Consider the following 22119-nt stretch of genomic DNA (forward strand, 5'->3'; position numbering starts at 1 on the left):
TTAATATATATATATATATATATATATATATATATATATATATATATATACAGTCTTGTTCAAAATAATAGCAGTACAATGTGACTAACCAGAATAATCAAGGTTTTTTGTATATTTTTTTATTGCTACGTGGCAAACAAGTTACCAGTAGGTTCAGTAGATTCTCAGAAAACAAATGAGACCCAGCATTCATGATATGCACGCTCTTAAGGCTGTGCAATTGGGCAATTAGTTGAATTAGTTGAAAGGGGTGTGTTCAAAAAAATAGCAGTGTGGCATTCAATCACTGAGGTCATCAATTTTGTGAAGAAACAGGTGTGAATCAGGTGGCCCCTATTTAAGGATGAAGCCAACACTTGTTGAACATGCATTTGAAAGCTGAGGAAAATGGGTCGTTCAAGACATTGTTCAGAAGAACAGCGTACTTTGATTAAAAAGTTGATTAGAGAGGGGAAAACCTATAAAGAGGTGCAAAAAATGATAGTCTGTTCAGCTAAAATGATCTCCAATGCCTTAAAATGGAGAGCAAAACCAGAGAGACGTGGAAGAAAACGGAAGACAACCATCAAAATGGATAGAAGAATAACCAGAATGGCAAAGGCTCAGCCAATGATCACCTCCAGGATGATCAAAGACAGTCTGGAGTTACCTGTAAGTACTGTGACAGTTAGAAGACGTCTGTGTGAAGCTAATCTATTTTCAAGAATCCCCCGCAAAGTCCCTCTGTTAAAAAAAAGGCATGTGCAGAAGAGGTTACAATTTGCCAAAGAACACATCAACTGGCCTAAAGAGAAATGGAGGAACATTTTGTGGACTGATGAGAGTAAAATTGTTCTTTTTGGGTCCAAGGGCCACAGGCAGTTTGTGAGACGACCCCCAAACTCTGAATTCAAGCCACAGTACACAGTGAAGACAGTGAAGCATGGAGGTGCAAGCATCATGATATGGGCATGTTTCTCCTACTATGGTGTTGGGCCTATTTATCGCATACCAGGGATCATGGATCAGTTTGCATATGTTAAAATACTTGAAGAGGTCATGTTGCCCTATGCTGAAGAGGACATGCCCTTGAAATGGTTGTTTCAACAAGACAATGACCCAAAACACACTAGTAAACGGGCAAAGTCTTGGTTCCAAACCAACAAAATTAATGTTATGGAGTGGCCAGCCCAATCTCCAGACCTTAATCCAATTGAGAACTTGTGGGGTGATATCAAAAATGCTGTTTCTGAAGCAAAACCAAGAAATGTGAATGAATTGTGGAATGTTGTTAAAGAATCATGGAGTGGAATAACAGCTGAGAGGTGCCACAAGTTGGTTGACTCCATGCCACACAGATGTCAAGCAGTTTTAAAAAACTGTGGTCATACAACTAAATATTAGTTTAGTGATTCACAGGATTGCTAAATCCCAGAAGAAAAAAAATGTTTGTACAAAATAGTTTTGAGTTTGTACAGTCAAAGGTAGACACTGCTATTTTTTTGAACACACCCCTTTCAACTAATTGCCCAATTGCACAGCCTTAAGAGCGTGCATATCATGAATGCTGGGTCTTGTTTGTTTTCTGACAATCTACTGAACCTACTGGTAACTTGTTTGCCACGTAGCAATAAAAAATATACTAAAAACCTTGATTATTCTGGTTAGTCACATTGTACTGCTATTATTTTGAACAAGACTGTATATATAAGTGCTGTCAAAATTAGCGCGTTAACGCATTCGATTAATTTGAAATATTTAACACGTTAAAAAAAAATAACGCAATTAACGCGGTTGCGGTTTTTTTTTTTTTTTTTTTTTCAGTTGTGGCCTATGTGTGTTCTACGTGCAAAGAAATATGGATAAGACCAAGGAAGGACTTTTAGACGGAAAGTTTCAGTATAAAACTCTGCCGGATTACTCTTCAGTCTGCCACAAGAAACAGCAACATTAAAATCATGAACTCAAATGTCATTGTTAAAAAACAAAAAAAACAATGACTGTAACAGTGCGTAAATCAGACCTTTCTGTAACGCTAACGTTAATAAGCTTAAACGAAAATGACGAAATAATTGTGTAGCGGAGTATTTTTTGTACACAGTGCCGCGAACTGTCAATCACTCCTGTACGCGTGCATCACTGTCCTCCTCAGCTGCAGCAACTTGCGCTCTCTCTCTTCATCAAGCTTTAAAACAAAAAGGGGACAAAAAGATCATATCGTCTTTGTGCATAGGCTATAGATTAATTAGATAAATGAATATCTAAATTTGTGCCTTGCCGTCTACGGTATTTTTTTAGAACTTAGAAAAAAGATGCTGCAGCCAATGAGCAGCCAGCGGGGGCTGCAGGACGACTCAACCTCCGCAGACAGTTTTTAATGTTTATCAGACAATAAATACTCAAGATTTTGCTTTAGTATAACTCACAACGAGTTTCACACACCTTCTCCGGCCACGTTGAGTTGTTGACACTTAACAGTGGGAAAAGCGACACATGCGCTATTCACTTGTATAACTTAAGGGTGAATGGGTAATGTAGTTTCTGCTCTGGGTGGGATGAATTAGGAAGCTTGCATTGTGAAGGGCGCTCTGAAAATTGGCAGTGCAGGTAAAAGATTAAAACCTCTATTAAAACAGATGTCCAAATGAGCGTACCGGCCCACTTAAAGCACTGGCAATGACAATACTTTGGAATTTTTTTGCAGTCCACTTAGAATTCAACATGGAAATCATTTTTGTTTTTTATTGGCATTGATTGTTTTGAAATTCAAATGGTACTTACATGCCTGTATTTTTATTTCTGTAATAAATATGGCTTTCAAGCCAACAGTTAATTTGGAGGATATTGATGGTTTATTGCAGGTATGTTGTTTACATGAGAAAATCTGTGTTACAAGTTAAACAAAAATTCCAATAAACAATCATATTTTGAATTTAAATAGTTTCTTTGTCTTGAGTTTACATTAATTATTTACATTTTACATTTACATATCCCAAAAGTTTCAGTCTTTCAATTGCGATTAATCGCGATTAATCGCGATTAATTTTAAAAAATTGTGCGATTAATTAGTTAATTTTTTTTAATCGATTGACAGCACTAATATATATATATATATATATATATATATATATATATATATATATATATATATATATATATATATATATATATATATATATATATATATATATATACACATATATATAGCAGTGGACAGCTATATCCAGTGCCCGGGAGCAACTGGGGTTCAGTGTCTTGCTAAAGGGAATTTCAGCCATGGGTGTTGAGAGTGGAAGAGAGCGCTGTTCATTCACTCCCCATCACCTACAACCCATACCAGCACCGAGACTCAAACCTGCAACCTTCTGGTAGGTAGTCCAAGCCTCTAACCATTAGGCCACAGCTGCCCAATTATAACTGATTAGTATGAACTGATTTTGCTTTCTGTTTATTCTGGTTGATAGAAGTTCATAAACCACGTGTAAACGTGCAGAGGACCATCTGCAATGTATTTTGGTGTAGTGTTGTACACTGTTTTATTTTAGAAGAAGCCTATAGAAGAATCAAATTCCTGCCGGCAGCGTTCGCATGATGCTGGGGAATTCACACAACAGGTGTGCATGACTCCAGATCTCCCTCAGCAGAAGCTTAGAAAGCACAACAATAAATAAAATCAGTGGTTCAAATAGACAATAGAAGAGCCTAGTAACATGGGAACACACTCACCTGTAGTACGATCAAAGGAACAGAAACGGAGGTTGTTTTCTTGGAGAGTAATGCATGGATCAATTCATATTTGCTCCTCTTCCGCTATCATCTTGTTTTTATGCACACCACATCATAAAATAAAATAAAAAATATCCACATTCTCCAAAGCTTTACTTTTTATTTAATCACAAAATCAGAGCTAACTAATATATATTCAAATGAGGCTGTATGAAGTGAACTCTTGAGTGTGTGTGGATCAGGGCGAATCTGAGCTGTCACAGTTAATCATAGCTGTATCCTCTCTTCTCTCCACACCTGACTGAGTGTGTCTCGCTGTTCTCTAGCAGCCATTCCCTTGATGACTTCACCTGCCCACTCAACCCCACCTTCCTGTCAAGGTCAGTCCCCATACGTCCAGTGTCAAACACAACTTTAACAGAGCGCACACACACCTCCTCTCCTCAGACAGCAAACCACTGACTGAACCAAAAGACACAAGCGGATTCAAAATCAGAAACAACATCCACAGACTGATGATTAGAATGATTTAAAGAGAATCAGTACTTTCAAAGTCTATATATATGATTAGAGTATATATACTAAAGTATATGATTAGAATGTTGTCCCGGTTTTAAAATAAAGCACAGCAATGATATTTGAGAGTGTATTTTCCCTTTTCAGATAAAGTATCGAAAAAGTATCGAAATCGCAATTTTTGACTTGATATCGGTATCGAAACAATAATTTTGGTATTGTGACAACACTACTGTGACCTGTTAAAAAAATACTACAAGTAGCCTAGTATGTAGAGCAGGGCTGTGCGATTAGGGTAAACGTCCCTATTAAGCACACTAACATATTTGAGCTCATATTATAAAAATAAAAAAATATTTATTATCCTACTTGATGTCTTAACCAATTGATATGTTTGTTACTATATACCGCCTATAATTTCCAATCAATGCGATCATTGTACACTGAGATATGGGTCTCCATGTGTTCACAGGTGTCTGGTGGCCATTTTGAAGGCTGTCTAAAAACTTTCACCACAAGAGGAGCCCCAAAAATGTTATGTATATATATATATATATATATATATATATATATATATATATATATATATATATATAAGCCTTTATTTTGGGTAAGTTTCACTACTTATTGTAAAATTAAGAGATTAATGTTAAGACTTTTGCATATTATTACCAAGAACTTGGATGTGGGAAATAAATACATTAGATCCAAAAGATAGTTTTAGCAGATTGTGTGCTACGCTAATATATTACTTCACAGGAATTACCGGCTTGTGGTTTTGCATCCATAATATAATAAATTGACAGTTTATTGCTGGTCTGTTGTTTTACACTGCTGTAATTTTTAAAGATTTCATATTATTTTAAGGTGATCTTAAAGGGTGCACTACTATAAAAGTTGCATAGCTTCAGTGTTCTCAACAAGAAAAAGTATACATAGATATTGTTAATAATAGTTGTTCATATTAAAATATGTATGTACTTAATACATGATTTAGACAATTTATTTAGCAAAATCCTGTCATTTTAATAAATATTACATGAAATGTATATAAAGAAAAATGTTGCTACTCCAATTAAGCTCAGTGAGCTCTCGTTAAGCTCTTCCACATTGAACGTCTAAGCAATGACTTCATGAACAGACTTTAAATATTAAGTGATGGTAGTCACTTTAAGTTAAGTTTATTGATTTACTATGGATTCTGTCAACTCAAATCTGCAGACTGGCTCTGACCTTTGGCAAGTAGCTTCAACTTCTCCAGACTGTAAATCAGTGGAAAATCAGAGAATCAGCAAAAATTCTGCAGTGTATTCCAGCTTTAAGAGACTATAGATATGTTGACATCCATTTAAAAATAGGTTTCGTAATGAAGCTAGTTTCTTTGACATTTTTTATTGGTTTGTTTCAGTTGATTTTGGAATTTGTGTTACAAAGCTGAACGTGGGCTAGTATAGATTTCGAAATGTGTTTAAATTACACTTCACTATGAATATATAACTGATTGACTTGAATGCCTTGTTGCTTGATTTTGGTTTTGTTGTGGTTTTATTTTTTATTTTTATTGTGATTGACTTTGTACCTTCAAATAATATCTTTTTACAATTATTCTTTAAAAATTATCTTAAAATAAACATGAATTTTTCATAAAACATGTTGTGACTTTAAATGGCAACAGGACAGGAGTGTGCTTAAAAGGGTACAAACATGTACCAGTTAAGTACAGCCAGACTTTTTGAATAGTATACCGGTCCACTTTGCTGGTATGCCAAGGACGTTTTTGCTCATGTGAAGAGGATGATCTTTTCTGTCTAGTTTACATTAAAAAAATTACAAATCTAGTTTAACATTCAGATAACATTGCGAATATGGAAACATTTGGATGTGCGCAGAACGAGACGTGAGCAATAACCTCGAAATACATCTAGTCAAACCCACGCTCGCTCGTCTCGATCTAATGCTCTGTAAATGCCGGATTTTTAAAAGAAATATTTTCAGAAACAATGTTTGGATTTGAAATCAAAATAATGGATAAATGTTGTGTTTGTAGTAAACAGCCACGGATCAGGAGCGGACAGCAAAAGTGTCCTGAGCGAAAGCAAAATGAGTCCCAGCTGCTTCTACACCGCATACACATACTGTATACGCACTGCAGTTGGAGTATGTTTGAACCTCGCACAACATCTATTTCAACACATGAGGCACCACTACAATGAGCTCCATGACCAATGAATGGCAAAAAAAAAAAAAAAAAAAATCCCTTTACTTAGTGATCATTTTGATTTCTGTCTGTTCTAGAGACAAGTTACAAATTTTTTAGAAAGCTCCAATAGTTTGTTTTTGTTTTTTTTTTGTTTTTAAATCAGAAGGTTCAAAGATTCAAAATCAGAATCCAAACCAGCAAAATGGCGGTCAAAAGAATCAAATCAAAATCAATAGATTCAAAATCAGAATTGAATTCAGCAGACTGACAATCGGAACAATCAAATCAGAATCAAAACTTTCAAAATCAGAAGATTCAGAACAATCATAATCACTAGATTCATAATCAAAATCAGCAGACTGACGAGCAGAAGAATCTAATCAAAAATAGAAACTGTTACGTAGTTTGTGCTAGTCCAATGAATCGTAATGCCTACCGAACTGAAAGCCTCGTACCGAACAGTTCAATACGAATGTGTGTATCTAACACACCTGGTAAGTATTGTAAAAAAACATTTAACAGAATCAGAATAATCAACCTCAATAAAATTAAAATCAGTATACAATGAAATCAAATTAAACCACAATGCTTTATCCTTTTCATGTTTTAATTCAGTGAGGATTGGGGGTATTTGCTGATGATCATATTGCGTCTGGTTAGGACAGAATGTGTTTGAACAGAGTTTGAATGGATGGTCACTCACTGGTCCTGAGGGCCGATGGGGTGACCTCGATCTCACTGCTGGTCTGGTAGGGCTGGAAGGCTGACAGGTTGCTGGAGTTGATCTCCCCCGTGCTGAAGAGCTCTGGACTCTGGGTGCCTGTGGAGCTGGCGCTGGTGCCGTCTCCACCATGATGAGGGTCCTGCTCCTCATACACCGCCACCAGCTAAAGTCAGACAAACCATAATGTCAATCACACTGCTTGATCTATTTGATATAACAATATCTAAATACCCTACGAGGGACCACCTTCCTATAAAATAATGCAACTAGAAATGTTCATGAGTACAGGAGATATTTACACTTTGCTCCAATTAATAAGATACCAAAGCCTGCAACCCAAAGATGAGTTGTCAAGAAACACACAACAACTCTCTATTACTTTCTCTGTGTTATATTTCATGTACAGTATCTACCTCTGTTTATTTTTATATGAGCGCATTTCAGACTCAATCAAACATCTGATCTCTCCAGAGCTATGAAAGAGAAAATATTCCTGTGGGTCGACTCCTATTCTGAGGAATTATGACTTATACTATGATACATTTGAAAAGATTAGTTTGATTAAATTGTGAGCAAATGCACTACGGATAAAATAGTTCAAAGGCACATGCCCCTGCACTGCATAATGCTGCAAAAACAAGAAAACTGCATAGAGGAGTTAGCGGGAAGGTTAATTCACCAGCTTTTGTCCTGATCTCTGGCGACATTTACTGTTCACAAATCCACCAGAATAAATGGAACCAGCATGTCACATGCAAGCCAACACAGAGACACTATTGTGTGAAGCAGTTTACATCTGTTGATTTGTAAACGCTGGTGCTCCATGGTTCACATTTTCCTATTTACTCCTCACTAGCAGGCAGAACTGTGACTGGAAGCCCAGTTATATTTTTTCTCTCCTGTCTTTCTCGCTCATGCTCTGATTTTAAAATGGTTTATGATCAGCCTAATTTAAAGTGACCACTCATTTGTTTCTTTGGCCCAATTAAAGCATGTCAAATGAATACCCTTAATACGACGATGCGGCCACTGCGCTGACAGACTGCTTTTCACCATGACCACTGCTCGTCTCACTAGAGACCACCTTACAGAGCTCCTTAAATGTGTCTTCTTGCATAGATAGATTTGGGAAACAAAGGGAACTAAACTAAAAAGAACCACGTAAAGGAACCATTAAATACTAACATATCTGAGTAAATATCATCCAAAAATCATCCTAATAATTATCTTTAACCGAATAGCTGTACATTCTTGAAACAGATCTCTTTAGCATCATTATCTTTCACCCAACTGTATTTGATTCGATTTTTAGATGCATGTCTGTTTGCTGATTGTGCGGCTCAATCGTTTTCTGCACACAGTCCTCAGCTGGAGAGCTGCCGCTCACTTCAGTCACTTCAGTCTGCACTCAAAATCAAACGGGGTATTTGTTTATAAATCACACAGTATTTATGGGGACTTAAGAGGCCTGGTTTTAAAAATAAATGCACTGAAGCTCCATGAATAACCAGTAAACTGCAGTTTTATCTGGCAGCTAGAGCTCTCTGCTGTTTCAATAGTGCTTTCAGGGGGGAAATGACAAAAACACTGGTTTGAGAGGGTAAACAAGAAAAAAAAATTGTAGTTTCAGAAGTGGATGGATGGGTCAATAAATCAATCAATAATAAATCATCATATAATTAAAAATCTGGAGGATCAGAAACAGTATACACAGATTTAAACATTTAGATTTAAATTAGCAGAAAGAAATGCTTTAAGTGGATCAGTAATCAGTATACTGAGAATCAGAAGAATCTGAATATTTTAAATAGTAAAAATATTACAAATTGGTACTGTTCAAAAACATTTGACTGGTACTGTATGTTAGCCTATATTTTTTAAGTTAAAGATATGAATATTAATATTAATAAGGTGAGTGTGAGATGTTAATTTGGCAGTGATTTCACATTTCTTGTTTGTATGATACAGAGCTGGGCAAAAATATTGCATGCGATTGTCACACGCATCTCATCAGTAAAGCCGGTTCCCTGATTAATAGTAAATCGCCATCACCTACTTTCAAATAGAGAGCATTTAATAGACAGAGCTGTAGATCTCTGACAAGATACACAATATCACGTTCATTATCGAAGGCAATTCATTTGCGATTATGAACGTGATATTGTGTATCTTGTCAGTGATCTACAGCTCTGTCTATTAAATGCCGCTCTATTTGAAAGTAGGTGATGGCGATTTACCACTAATCAGGGAACCGGCTTTACTGATGAGATGCACTTAATCACTGCATTTGATATATCGCCCAGCTCTAATATGAAGGCTAAATACAAATAAAAAGTGAACATTTATTAATCTGTTCCATTTTCTCCCTCTAAAATATAATATAGTTTTATAGGAGGATGTTTCATAGATTTGGCAAAAAAAAATAAAAAATTCCTTAGTTTGTAGGCACAGACATCTGTTGTGGCCATTTTTGGCAGTTTTTATAAGGCTTTTTTAATGGTGTTCATATCAATATCTGAATTATACCGTATCAACCAAAAATTAAGAAATATATTGTGATAGAAATTTTGGACATATTTTCCAGCCCTAATACTGAATCAAACATATATAAGTGAAGACTGTAGAAATTGCTGCAAAAAGTTGCACTTTAGTTGAAATTGCTGAAACTCAAAGCTCACTTAAAAGAATAAACGACCACATTTTTTTTATTCTTAGCATATTCAGAGAAAAGTCCAGCACATGCCTCACATCCATGACTGTCCTCTTTATACTTTTAGAGAAAAGCATAAACAAAACTAAAATGAAAATAGACTCAGGACAGTAAAATAAAGTTTCATGTGACCTTCACTGGAAAACAGCTCGAGTCTGAGGCAAAGAGATTGCAGGGTTCCTGTTATCTTAAGTGCACAAATTGTTCAATGGTTGTTTTTGTGCTACAAGCCCAGTTCAGTTCTGCTCTATCACATATTTGCAATACAATACTTCAATTTCCTTCCTTTGTGGTTGCTTCTGTATATGGACATAAGAAGATAAGAATGGACGTGTCCTTCCAGAAACAGACACTGTTTTGAAATGCTAATGATGATGTTTACAAATAAACCGGTGACAAATATGGGATGACGGATCAGTTTCATGTTCTGGTGAGAGACGTTTGTGACAAGAAACCAGAAATACTGAATTTAAATAAAGGCTAAGCTAAAATGTTGGGCAACAGCCAATCCCTGTGAGGTAACATCCATCATTAACAAGCCCCAAAGTTTTGGTGGATTCAGAATTATAATCATTTTGTTACATATTACTATATTTATTTTAAGTTTTAAAAGGCAGTTTGGATGCTGTTATACCCTACACAGTAAACCATAATATGTTAAAAAGCAGGTCTTACGGTATTTTAAAGTGTCCAAATATTGTGTGGGAGTCCCCTAAAACTTGTTTTTAATGCATCTAAGATCAGAAAACATTGTAATTTTCTCAGAATTCACATTTAATAATAGAGTCATTTGCCAGTGATTAGGAGACGATTCGTTCCAAGCAAGTTGGGAGCAAACCCCTCCCTTCCATAAGCCTACTCTGCTCTGATTGGTCGGCTGGCCAAGCCTGTTGTGATTAGCACAGAGAGGAGTCCTTGAGCAAGTTAGCCAGCGCTACCATTGACAAAGCATCTTTACATAAAACAATAAAATGATCCAATCAGTTCTTATAATAATGACATGAAAGACAAAAAACACTTATGCAAGCGAATCATGCCCACAGCTAAAGTTTAGCTGCTAAACTGTGAACATTTGGTGGATATACATAAGCTGAGTGCTAACATAATTAACTAATGATACAATACAGTTTGTAAACCGAAATATATCTACTGTAATGTTTGAAAAACGACAGACAAAAGACGCTCTGTCTTAGGTTTTAATGCGTCTCTCCCGCATTACCAAGCTACACTAGGTATATATCACATATTAGCAACTACAACTACAGCTCGCTAACCATTTATTAACCGTTAACCAACAAGATTATTTTAAATTAGAATTTAATTAAAATTATAAAGGATAAGTGTCTTTGACCCGTTAAAAATGCTAACATTTGTTTCCCGGGAATGAATTTTACATGGGCAAAAAGCAACACGTTTCCTAGTATACAAAGTTTCGGTTAATTTTTGTGCTGCGTGAAAGGAAACCAGACGGCAGAAAGCGACATCCTGTTTTTCTTTAGGTTTATCTTACAAAAGCATAACGATTTGTTTTTATTGTTAATGTACACACATAAAGGCAAACCATTTACAATTCTGATTAACGTTTTGACTAAAAGGAGTATTTTCTTACACTGAAAAAAAAAAATAATAAATAAATAAATACAAAATCTAGTGATTGCTGCCTCGTGCACGCACACAGTTAAGCTTTGCTACCATGAAAATGCAGCCTGTTTATTATCATAACAAAATACAGTCATTCAAAACACTGCTCAGTTTAAAAATGTAGTCAAATCTGTGCCGTTAAGTGTCATCACCGTAACGCTGTGATGTTATGCAAAACATTTTGTTTTACGTGGATATTGGAATGCGAGTGAAGTACATAAATAATAATTTGGCATTCAAACACATTTTTGTTTCAAATGAGAGACCCAACGTTGGTTTCAGTTTAATTTTAGCCTAAATAAAATTTTTGGCTTGTTGTTTATATTGCTATAGCTTCTTATATTATTAAATATTGTTATTTTCCTAAATACTGTTAATTGAAAAAATTGTTGTGGAGTGAGGGGAACTAAAATAGCCTAGCTATGTTTACAGTATTTATTATAAAGTTTGTAAAAAATATTTTTGCATCGGCATTGGGCCTGAATGAAATAAAATGTTACTTTTCTCTCTCTCTCTCTCTCTCTCTCTCTCTCTCTCTCTCTAAAATAATTAATAAATGACTTTTTATAACTGACTGTATTAATCTGTCAAAGTTCTTAACGGACGGTTAACGGTTAACCGGTTAAAATGAACATCCCTATCAAAAACCCGTATGACCTGCTCTTTAACACAAGTTTAATGTAATTATGCAGATCATAACAGCATAATCTTAAAGTTTTGTAGCAATTCCTCGACGTAACCACAGGCTCTACTCTTCAAAACTACAACATAAGAATCCTTATAAGTCTCAACATAACAGAATATTAAACACCAATACAACTCTCCCTATATTAATATTTTGCAAAACCACACTAAAAAAACACTTAATTTCGACATTCATTCTCCTTATACAATAGGGCTTTAACTATTTTCATGTTATTATTATTATTTTTTATCAACAATGCGATTTTGACTTTAATCGTGGTTTTGGCACTTATAACATTTTGCATTCTTAAATTAATTTTGTTTTGTGGAGGCCTTTTGTTAAAGTTAATCAGAGCAATTAGAGACTATAAAAAATTTAATTAAACAAATGTGTCATTAAAATATCTAAAACTGATCTGAGATCAAGTAAAAAAAAAATGCATAGATACTGGTTAACAAACTCACTATGATCGCTCCCTAGTGGCGAATCACTGAATTATTTTTTTTATAATTGAAAATGTTATGATATAACAAAGCTTCGCTTACTAAATTCCCATAACTTTTGTGGATTGATACACGCTCCGAAACGCTGATTTGAAACAAATGATTTGCAAATGTTTTAAAGCTTCACGAAGCAGCATTTTAAAAGCGTCAATCACTAGAACATTTAATTTCACTGGTTATTATTGATAAAAATCTCTTTAAAAGTTACATAATCTCTGAACCACCTCATGCAAGAGCTCATCAACATTATTATTGTTGACGATGTTATTATTGTTGTAGGCCTCTATTATTATTGCCGACTTCAGTAGTTTATTGTGTTCGTTGCATTTGTTTTTCACTTGTAAACCAATGGCCCGAGTCACTCTTGCCACCTTGTTGACAAACTGATTAGTAAGATACACACAAAAACCGAAGTATACTTCAGGCTACAGTCCCAACTATCAGGTCTTCTAATGCTCGCTGCAGGGTCAACCATTCATTATCAGAGTGAACAGGAAGAGGAAAACCCAAGGAAAGAAGTGAGGTGAATCTTCCCAATGCCTTTCATGTCTTTCCCCTTTGATCTTGAGGATTTTGCGGTGGGAACTGTCGGGTGATTACAGCAGAACCCTGATGTGCGGATCTGTTCCATTAACTTTGACAGTCAAGATGTTGTGTGATCTTTCCAGGATCGACGAGGACATTGTGATCAGCAACTATAGGATGACTCAGAAGTTGACATCGACAAGTAATGGAGACAACTAGACATTAGCATAAGCAGAACACCATCGTGCACTTCAAAAGCCTTTTTGGAGCAGGATGGATGTCGTTCAATTGCTATCGAACAAGTCATTTTGACATTAATAGCTGTGACAACGAACAAGATAAAACTGGGACATTCCTGCAGCTATGCCTATAATTGCGACACAGGCCTTCAAACGATTCTCCCGAGCTGCCAATTTTCCCCCGAGCAGACCTACTGAGGATTAATAAAGTTTTACTCCACATCAAATTCTCACCTTCAAACTACATTTCAATGGGAGCATGGCAAGGATTTTTAAGCCTGAACCATGAAAGCGGCCCGGCCGAGCCTCTGGCGGTGGTCTCGTACACAACCAGAGAAAGCTCGGAGAAGCTCACCTCAACTTGATTAGCCGCCACGGCTCAATAGACTGGCTCATGGCGAAATGTCCAACTGGTGGGATAAACGAGCGGTCAAAGTTTCATCAGCTGTCAGGGTTCTTTACTTTGTAAGTGAATCCACACTGAGCTCAAGGCTGTGGGATTAATGCGAGTGAATCATTTGTGTGAAACCTCTACTAAACTCCTCTGGGCTGTAAAAAGGAGTCTTACAGCGCAAAAACTCTATGTAGTTTAGATAAACACTGGCTAAAAAAAGAAATGTTTTGGACTTGACAAATCTGAAGCTAGTGAAATAAAGTAAACAAACTACAAACACGGCAGAAAAGCAGCACAACAACATATCAAAGGGCTTCGACGTAAAACAAAGTTCAAGCTTTTGGCCTCTGGCAACTCAATTAAAGTTAGTAAATATTTTACTAGAATTTATGGATGAAAGTAAAAATATTTATTTATATATTTTCGGTCCCAACGGTAGAAAGAAAAGGGGATTTTTAATGAAATCATTAAGTACGCTTTAGCTGTTCCACAGCAGAAAGAGAAATGGTTTTGAAGTAGTTCATGTCTGAAAACCTCTAAAATCAACAAAATGCAAAGCATACTGAGTGTGTAGAGCGAGGCCAGCTCATGAATGACAATCGGTTACTAACAACAAAACACATCTGCTTGCAAAACAATTGTCTGCTTCGCATAGTCATTCACGCCAAGCTCCTAAACTCCATCGTATGACAGCATCGCCAGGCACTTTGGACTTGCCAGGATTTCAAGGGTGGTTAATTTAATGGGCTTCTAATCAAAAACTGTCAATGGGAATTGCAGTTCAGTCCAAATGAAGGGTCATCAAAGAACATATGGTGTGCACCATTCAGCCAAAAGCATTATGTTAGTTGTTCGGAACAAATTGCAACAGGTTTTAACAAAGGTTTATTTCTATTATGCAAAAGGCTCTAAAACCACTCTGACATTTTTAAAAAAATGTTTTTTTTACCCAGCATTTAGTTCACCAATTACGGATAAAACCAGACTTTAAGGAAACAACACAAAGCACTTTTGTAGAGAATGAGAATTTGAATAAAAACTGGCAAAATAAACTTAGCAACCAAAGCATCCAGCTGTTACTAAAGAACATTTCTTCAAAACTAGCATGACATTTCTTTTCTTTCACAGTAAAATGCCAGCAGAATGGTAACAATGAGCGGGTTGTATGAAGGAACATACAATTTATGACTCTGTAACCAGTGTCAACCAGCAGAAACGATGCCATAGCATTTATACTGCAGTGAGACCGCTCAAAAGCAAGCAGTAAACTATAGTAATCTGCAAACTGTCATGAGCTCTTTGTAGACTTTTTTGATTTTAAAGACAACAATTGGTAACACTTTAGTATAGGGTCCAATTCTCACCAATAACTAGTGGCTTATTAGTGTGCCTATTATTACCATATTGGCTGTTCATTAGTGCTTATAAAGCATGTATTATGCAAGACATCGATAATCCTTCCCAGTACCCTAAACTTAACAACTACCTTATAAACTATAAATAAGCAGCAAATTAGGAGCTAATTGAGGCAAAAGTCATAGTTAATGGTTAGTTAATAGTGCGAAGTGGACCTTAAAAATTAGTTTTGACACTTCTATTTTCAACATCTAAACTTTGGCTTTTTCCATCATATTTATGATGCTGTTCTGAAATATATATATATATATATATATATATATATATATATATATATATATATATATATATATATGCATATATATATATATACATACATATATATATATATATATATATATATATATATATATATATATATATATATATATATATATATATATATATATATATATATACACAGAAAACCATGAAAAAGAAAAGTTGTATTAACAAATAATATTATGTATAATTCATTTGTTATAAATTAAATATCAGACATACCATTAAAATACCATAAACATGGTATTTGCATGGTAGCTTCTAAAACGTATCATGGTATTCCCATTACCATCATTGGTCTAAAATTGCAATACAATAGTACCATGTTAAAACAAATATATAGTTATACAGGGTACATGGGAAGGAATCTTTCTCTTGGTCTCTCTCATTCTTTACTGTCTGTAAAGCTGAGCACTTTTCTTCATTTAGTTGCAAGGGCATCCAAAAAGGAATGATATTTCATTTACTTTCCTCCTCTGAAAGGTTAACACAATCCCAGTATCATCCCATTTCATTTTAGCCTCAGATTCTCCTACCTATCTGCACCTCCTTCCATAAATCAAACATCCATCAAATGACACCAATCTTACACCAATCGTCAGTGACACTCCAAACAAGAAGTGAGACAAGAATAAGATTTTCTCTCACGCTTTTTGTAGAATAACTCCTGCTGTTATGTAAGAGACAAAGTCGGGAGAAGCAGAAACTTTAGGTCATGATAAAAGTCTCAGTTGAAGGTCTTTGAGGCGAGGCTTGGGCCCGTCACGCTTTACTGAACTTTTCTCATCACACTTCAGCCTTTGAATATTTCATCATTTTATCTATCTATTATTTCAGTAGCCCGGGCCTTACTCTTGCTGAGTGCTTAAACCTGTTCTGCTTCTCATTAACAACATCAAATATTCAGACAATAAGTCCAACCCTCTCGCTTCAAATCCCCCTTGTGTCTCACCTTAATACATATTTCAAAAGCGCTGCCACATGGGGAACATTCTCGGCGTTCCTGTGCCTGGTTGGGAACCTGAAGATAGCACTGAAATTATCTCACAACGAGGCAGCGTGACAACACTTGAAAGCTAAATGAAGCCTAATTCGGATAACAAAACTAAAAAGTGACGCTGTTTGTTGACCTCTATTCGCAGACAGGTACTTTTTGCACCTGAAAGTGATGATGAAAAGAAAAATAGAGTGAGTTAGCTGAGGAGGTGGGGAAGGCAGAGTGAAAATACATGGCGCAAGCAAAGTTTAAACAGATTAGAGACTCATCCTTTCAAATCCACTTGGCGGAGATTTTTAGCGCTGGCCTTTGAAGTTTCTCTTGAGCTGCGCGAGTCGGGGGAAATGAATTCATTCGCCATTTTACGCTCGTGTTGCTGCTACCTACACAGTGCTGACAGAATGTAAAAATTCCAATAAGCTTTGCTCCTCTACTCAGTGTTAATGAAATAAACCCTGGGCCATCTGTGTTACTTTATATGGCCCAGAAGGGAAGCGCAGCGCGGTCTCAGCCTTGTTAGTCTCTTCCCCCCTCTGTGATGTAAGGATTTGAGAAAGTCAGGTCAACAAAAAATTCTAAACAATTACAGTGGGATGTAGAGCTCATGATGTCACATGGATCATGCTCAGGGTGCTGAACATAATGCTGACATTCAAACAAGTTCAAAAGAAGAAAAAAGCTGCTAATGCTAACAGAAAAGCAGACTTACGTACCATACACATACGTTTTATGTAATTTAGATAAACAGTAGTTTAGATTAAAATAATAATAATAATAATTCCCTGTTATATAGAATATTTAAATGTGCAAGATCTCAGAGAGGTTTTTAATGTGAAAATAAACACATTTTCAGAACTGTTATAGCAGAATTTGGAGAAGTTTGTGACTGTTTATTACTGTAAAGCTGCTTTGAAACAATCTGTATAAAGTACCATTAAAAAACAAGGGCCACTAAAAAGTCAACACTTTGAATAAAAAATAAAAAAATAAAATAACAAATAATAATCTAAACCTCACCAAACAAATAGTTAGCAGTTGGGTGACTGGTAGACCATTGCGACCCATTTTTAGCCATAACTATCATAGAAATTGAAACATAAAATCACACACCCACCACATATTGTGTTTCCACGTTTGATGTGGACATACAGTTCAATAGACGTAATGGTTTTTATACTGTAAAAAAATATTTTACATCAACCAACACTTAAACGTACCCATCACAGAAAGCTTTTTTTTAGATTTTCTAAAAACTTTTTTTTTCTGTATGTATTTATGAGCTTATTTCCTCATGGGGACCTAAAAATGACAAAATTTACTAGTATTGCTATCCTTGTGGGGACATGTGGTCCCCATAATGGGATAAATACCAGGTACACACACACACACACACACGCATGTGTGTGTGTGTGTGTGTGTGTGTGTGTATGGAATAATTTACAAATCTCATAAACTTATAAACTTATACATATCAAATGTTGAAAGTGAGACATTTTGAAATGGCATGCCAAATATTGGCTCATTTTGGATTTCATGAGAGCTACACATTCCATATACGTTGGTACAGGTAAGAGGTCTGAAAAGTTAAATGTACATATAAGGAACAGCTGGAGGACCAATTTGGAACTTATTAGGTCAATTGGGAACATGATTGGGTATAAAAGAGCCTCTCAGAGTGACAGTGTCTCTCAGAAGTCAAGATGGGCAGAGGATCACCAATTCCCCGAATGCTGCGGCGACAAATAGTGGAGCAATATCAGAAAGGAGTTTCTCAGAGAAACATTACAAAGAGTTTGAAGTTATCATCATCTACAGTGCATAATATCATCCAAAGATTCAGAGAATCTGGAACAATCTCTGTGCCTAAGGGTCAAGGCCAGAAAACCATACTGGATGCACGTGATCTTTGGGTCCTTAGACAGCTTTGCATCACAAAGAGGAATGATACTGTAATAGACATCACAACATGGGCTTAGGAATACTTCCAGAAAACATTGTCGGTGAACACAATCCACCGTGCCATTCGCCGTTGCTGGCTAAAACTCTATAGGTCATAAAATAAGTAATTTCTAAACATGATCCAGAAGCACAGGCGTTTTCTTGGGGCCAAGGCTCATTTAAAATAAAAATAAAAACTTTTTTGAGATGTGTTGATGCCATGAAATTTGAAATCAACTTATTTTTCCCTTAAAATTATACATTTTCCCAGTTTAAACATTTGATATTTCATCTATGTTGTATTCTGAATAAAATATAGAAATTTGAATATATATATATATATATATATATATATATATATATATATATATATATATATATATATATGAAAGGACAAAAATATTAAAATAAATTTAACAAACTTTCTTCTTAGCTCTTGAGAGAGGGCACCTTAAAATACAATTTATACACAATTTATTTAAAAATAAATATATATTTGAAGGACGCTGATGAAAACAAAATTTTAATTAGACATTTGACAAATTCTAAGTTATAGTTATAGTTCATATCATATATAACTATACGTATACAAAAAGCCAAAAAGATTTTCTTAGCTTTTGAGGGTAATTTCTAATTTAACATACAATGCCAAAACCCCTTAAAGCTCTTGTAAAGTCTTACTGGCAAAAGTTCTACTTTTTAATTTTAATAACAAATCAACCTGTACTCACTAAAAAAGTGCACTAAAAATATAATTTTGGGGTCAGTAATATGTTTAATGAAAGAAGTTTATTCTGCTCACCAAAGCCATTTATTTGATTTAAAGTATAGTAAGAGCAGTAATTTAGTGAAATGTTACAATTTAAAAGAAACGTTTTCTTTTCTTTTTTTTTTGGATGCAAAGATGGATGTTTTTAAGTGGATTTTGCAAGAATGTTCAAAAGCAACACTTAAATGCACTATGCAGGCCCAATCGATCCCGGCACAATACGCAAAATATGATCCGAGTGATAGTTTTTAATAACACGATACTCTGTTTACATGAAATTAATTGCTTGCATGAGCATCAACAGACTCTTTCTTAGTTAACTGAACTCTTGTTTATGATCCTCTATTGATTGACTCAGTGTCCCGATTTATCTTGCTGTCTAAATATAGCTTCCAAAAGCACTTTCAGATGTCATTTGTGCCAAGCGCCTTTAGGAAATGAAATAAGTCAAATCAGTTTGCCTACAGCGGCTCCTCAGTTATATACTCCTCCCATTCCTTCTCTCCACTTTATTCACATTCAAACAGCGGCGTCCACGTCTCCTTTCAAACCCACGGCCCTCTATTGTGTGTATTAGTATTCCTGAGTTCAAACGCTGGCGTTATAAGAACTAATATAAAAAAGTGCTCGTCAGAAGATGTGCCCTTCAATCCTTCATTGGATATTCACAAAATCCAAGAGGAAAGTAATTAAAATCAGCATCTAGGGACGAAGCAGCTGCTGAGGGAGAGAAAGAAGATGGAAAAGAGGAAGAAAGAGCACTTCAAATGGCTCAGGACCCATCTGAGCACATGTGGGCTGAGAGCGGCCCGTCCTTGACACGCAGGCGCAGATCACCCCTTCACTCGGCCTCGCACCGAAGGCTGACGGGCTCTCAGATCAGCAGCGGCCCCAACACCCATGACAGTTTGACACGGAGCGCGTGTGAATGGATCTCAGTGAATAAGGGCTTCAGCTAGATGTCCAAAACTGCTAGTAAGTGGGCGTCACATAGGAAGTGTTCAGAAACCGCTAGATGGAGCGCAGTGGAACGAAAAAGGATGTAGGTGTCTTGAGATCCATTTTAAAACACTATTTTAAAACACTACACTCAAGGTTATGTCAAGAGCACTCTCAAAGATAAAGATTCTTCACATGCCATAAAAGAACCATTTTTATCTAAATGGTTCCATAAAGAACCTTTAACATCTGAAAAACCTTTCTGTTTCACAAAAGGTTCTTTGTGGCAAAAGAAGGTTCTTCAGATTATAAACACTTAAGGAAGAGATGGTTATTTAAAGAACCTTTGAAGGAATGATTCTTTGAAGAACCAAAAATGGTTCTTCTGTGACATTGCTGTGAAGAACCTTTTAAGCACCCTTATTTTTAAGATCATCAAAAAAATAAGATGAAACATTGGTGAAATACTTAAACAACTTTTAACCATATACATTTTCTAGTGCTTTTGCACTTTGAATGACTGAATGAAATTGTATGTTTGTATGTAAAATTTTGTTTTTGTTTATAATTTGACAGATTATTTCATTTTAACAGTACTAAAGCAAGTATTTTCTATAAAGGTGCATAGAAAATACTCACTTTATAAATCTGCTTATGGTCTTCCAGTGTTTTTCCACAAAGTAACAGTTAAAAATGTCTCTGTATCTACAATTTGAATTAGCAATATATAGAAAAAAAATAAAGAATCTCGCTGGGGTTGAGGTCAGGTTCTGTGAAACACAGCAGACCGGCCTTGTTCGGTAACGTGAATCGCAGGAACTGAAGAATAAGAGACAGGCTTGGTTTCCACACAGATGCATAAGTGACCCCTCATCTTGAATGGCTTTCGTCCAAGCCAAAGAAAGGGCAAATATCCATCCAGATGGGTCATTTAGTAGTCATATGAGAGAACAACTATGCACATTTCAGGTTATAGTCTATAGAAAATGACAATAAGGCATTTGGTATTAGGATAACATCACACCTGGAGCGGCCCAGAGCAGTAGTTTCCATCTGAAGAAGGTCAACAGGGGTGAAAACAGACAGAGACGCAGAAGATAAGAGTCTGTCTTTGGGTTTGACCTCTATTACCGAAAGGAAGACGAGAGATCATGTGGAGGCACCGAAAATGACCATAATCATCAAAAACACCAAGTGCTACAGGAGATTTCATGAACATCTCTTCACTGCCTCTCGACTGACCGTCAATGACCGTAATAGAGAGACAGAAAACCAGGGTGGAAGAGCTGGAGAGAAACTGGGCAGACAAATGAAGCAGTGATGGAGGAAAAGGTCAGGGAGAGAAAGCAGAAAAAACCCAATCTAACAGGATTAGGTTTATATGGTGAACCGAGGGAATGGAATAATTATTAGATCTTCTCCGTGATTCTAATCAGTCATATCAGTATTTATTCACTCACATTTCACATATTGCACACTCCTGTGCTGATAAAGATTACTGTAAGATTATGAATTGCCCTGAAAATAAGGTAAAAGTATTCCTCTATGAACTGATGCAAACATCAGCGTTTGTCAGGTTCTCTAAGTGTGTTGCGTAGATGCTGGTGAACGAGAGGACAACACAGAAAAAGATGATTATTATGGAAAATGCTGTTGCTGGTGTGTCTTTTTTTTCTGTTTTTTCATTTAAGAGAGAAAAAAAAAATCATTGAAATTATTATTACATTTTTCTTATTAATGGCATTCATTATTCTTGTAAAATTTCATGGTCCTTTTTCTTTTACTTGGAAAATTTTACTTTTGGAAAAATTTAAACAGAATCAGATTGAAAAAAATGGCTTTTAAATAAAGGTAAAAATGACACATTTATTATGACTTTTGAATTTGTATTTTATTTTTATATTTATTTTTTTTTTTTTTCTTTTGACAAAAAAAAAAGTCACCTTTATGATTTTTT

At 35.6% G+C, this 22119-nt stretch overlaps 1 protein-coding gene across 4 annotated transcripts in view; it reads right to left on the bottom strand.

Annotated features, from left to right (window-relative positions):
• The window catches only part of LOC128013213 (partitioning defective 3 homolog), a 421775-nt gene that overhangs the window by 273221 nt on the left and 126435 nt on the right, over positions 1-22119 (bottom strand). For all 4 annotated transcript variants that reach the window (XM_052596022.1, XM_052596020.1, XM_052596019.1 and 1 more), the window contains exon 3: positions 7125-7308. In XM_052596022.1, coding sequence (XP_052451982.1) covers positions 7125-7308 — 184 coding nt within the window. The remainder of the gene's footprint in view (positions 1-7124; positions 7309-22119) is intronic.

Source organism: Carassius gibelio, chromosome B24 (genome assembly GCF_023724105.1).
Source record: "Carassius gibelio isolate Cgi1373 ecotype wild population from Czech Republic chromosome B24, carGib1.2-hapl.c, whole genome shotgun sequence".
Classification (NCBI taxonomy): domain Eukaryota; kingdom Metazoa; phylum Chordata; class Actinopteri; order Cypriniformes; family Cyprinidae; genus Carassius; species Carassius gibelio.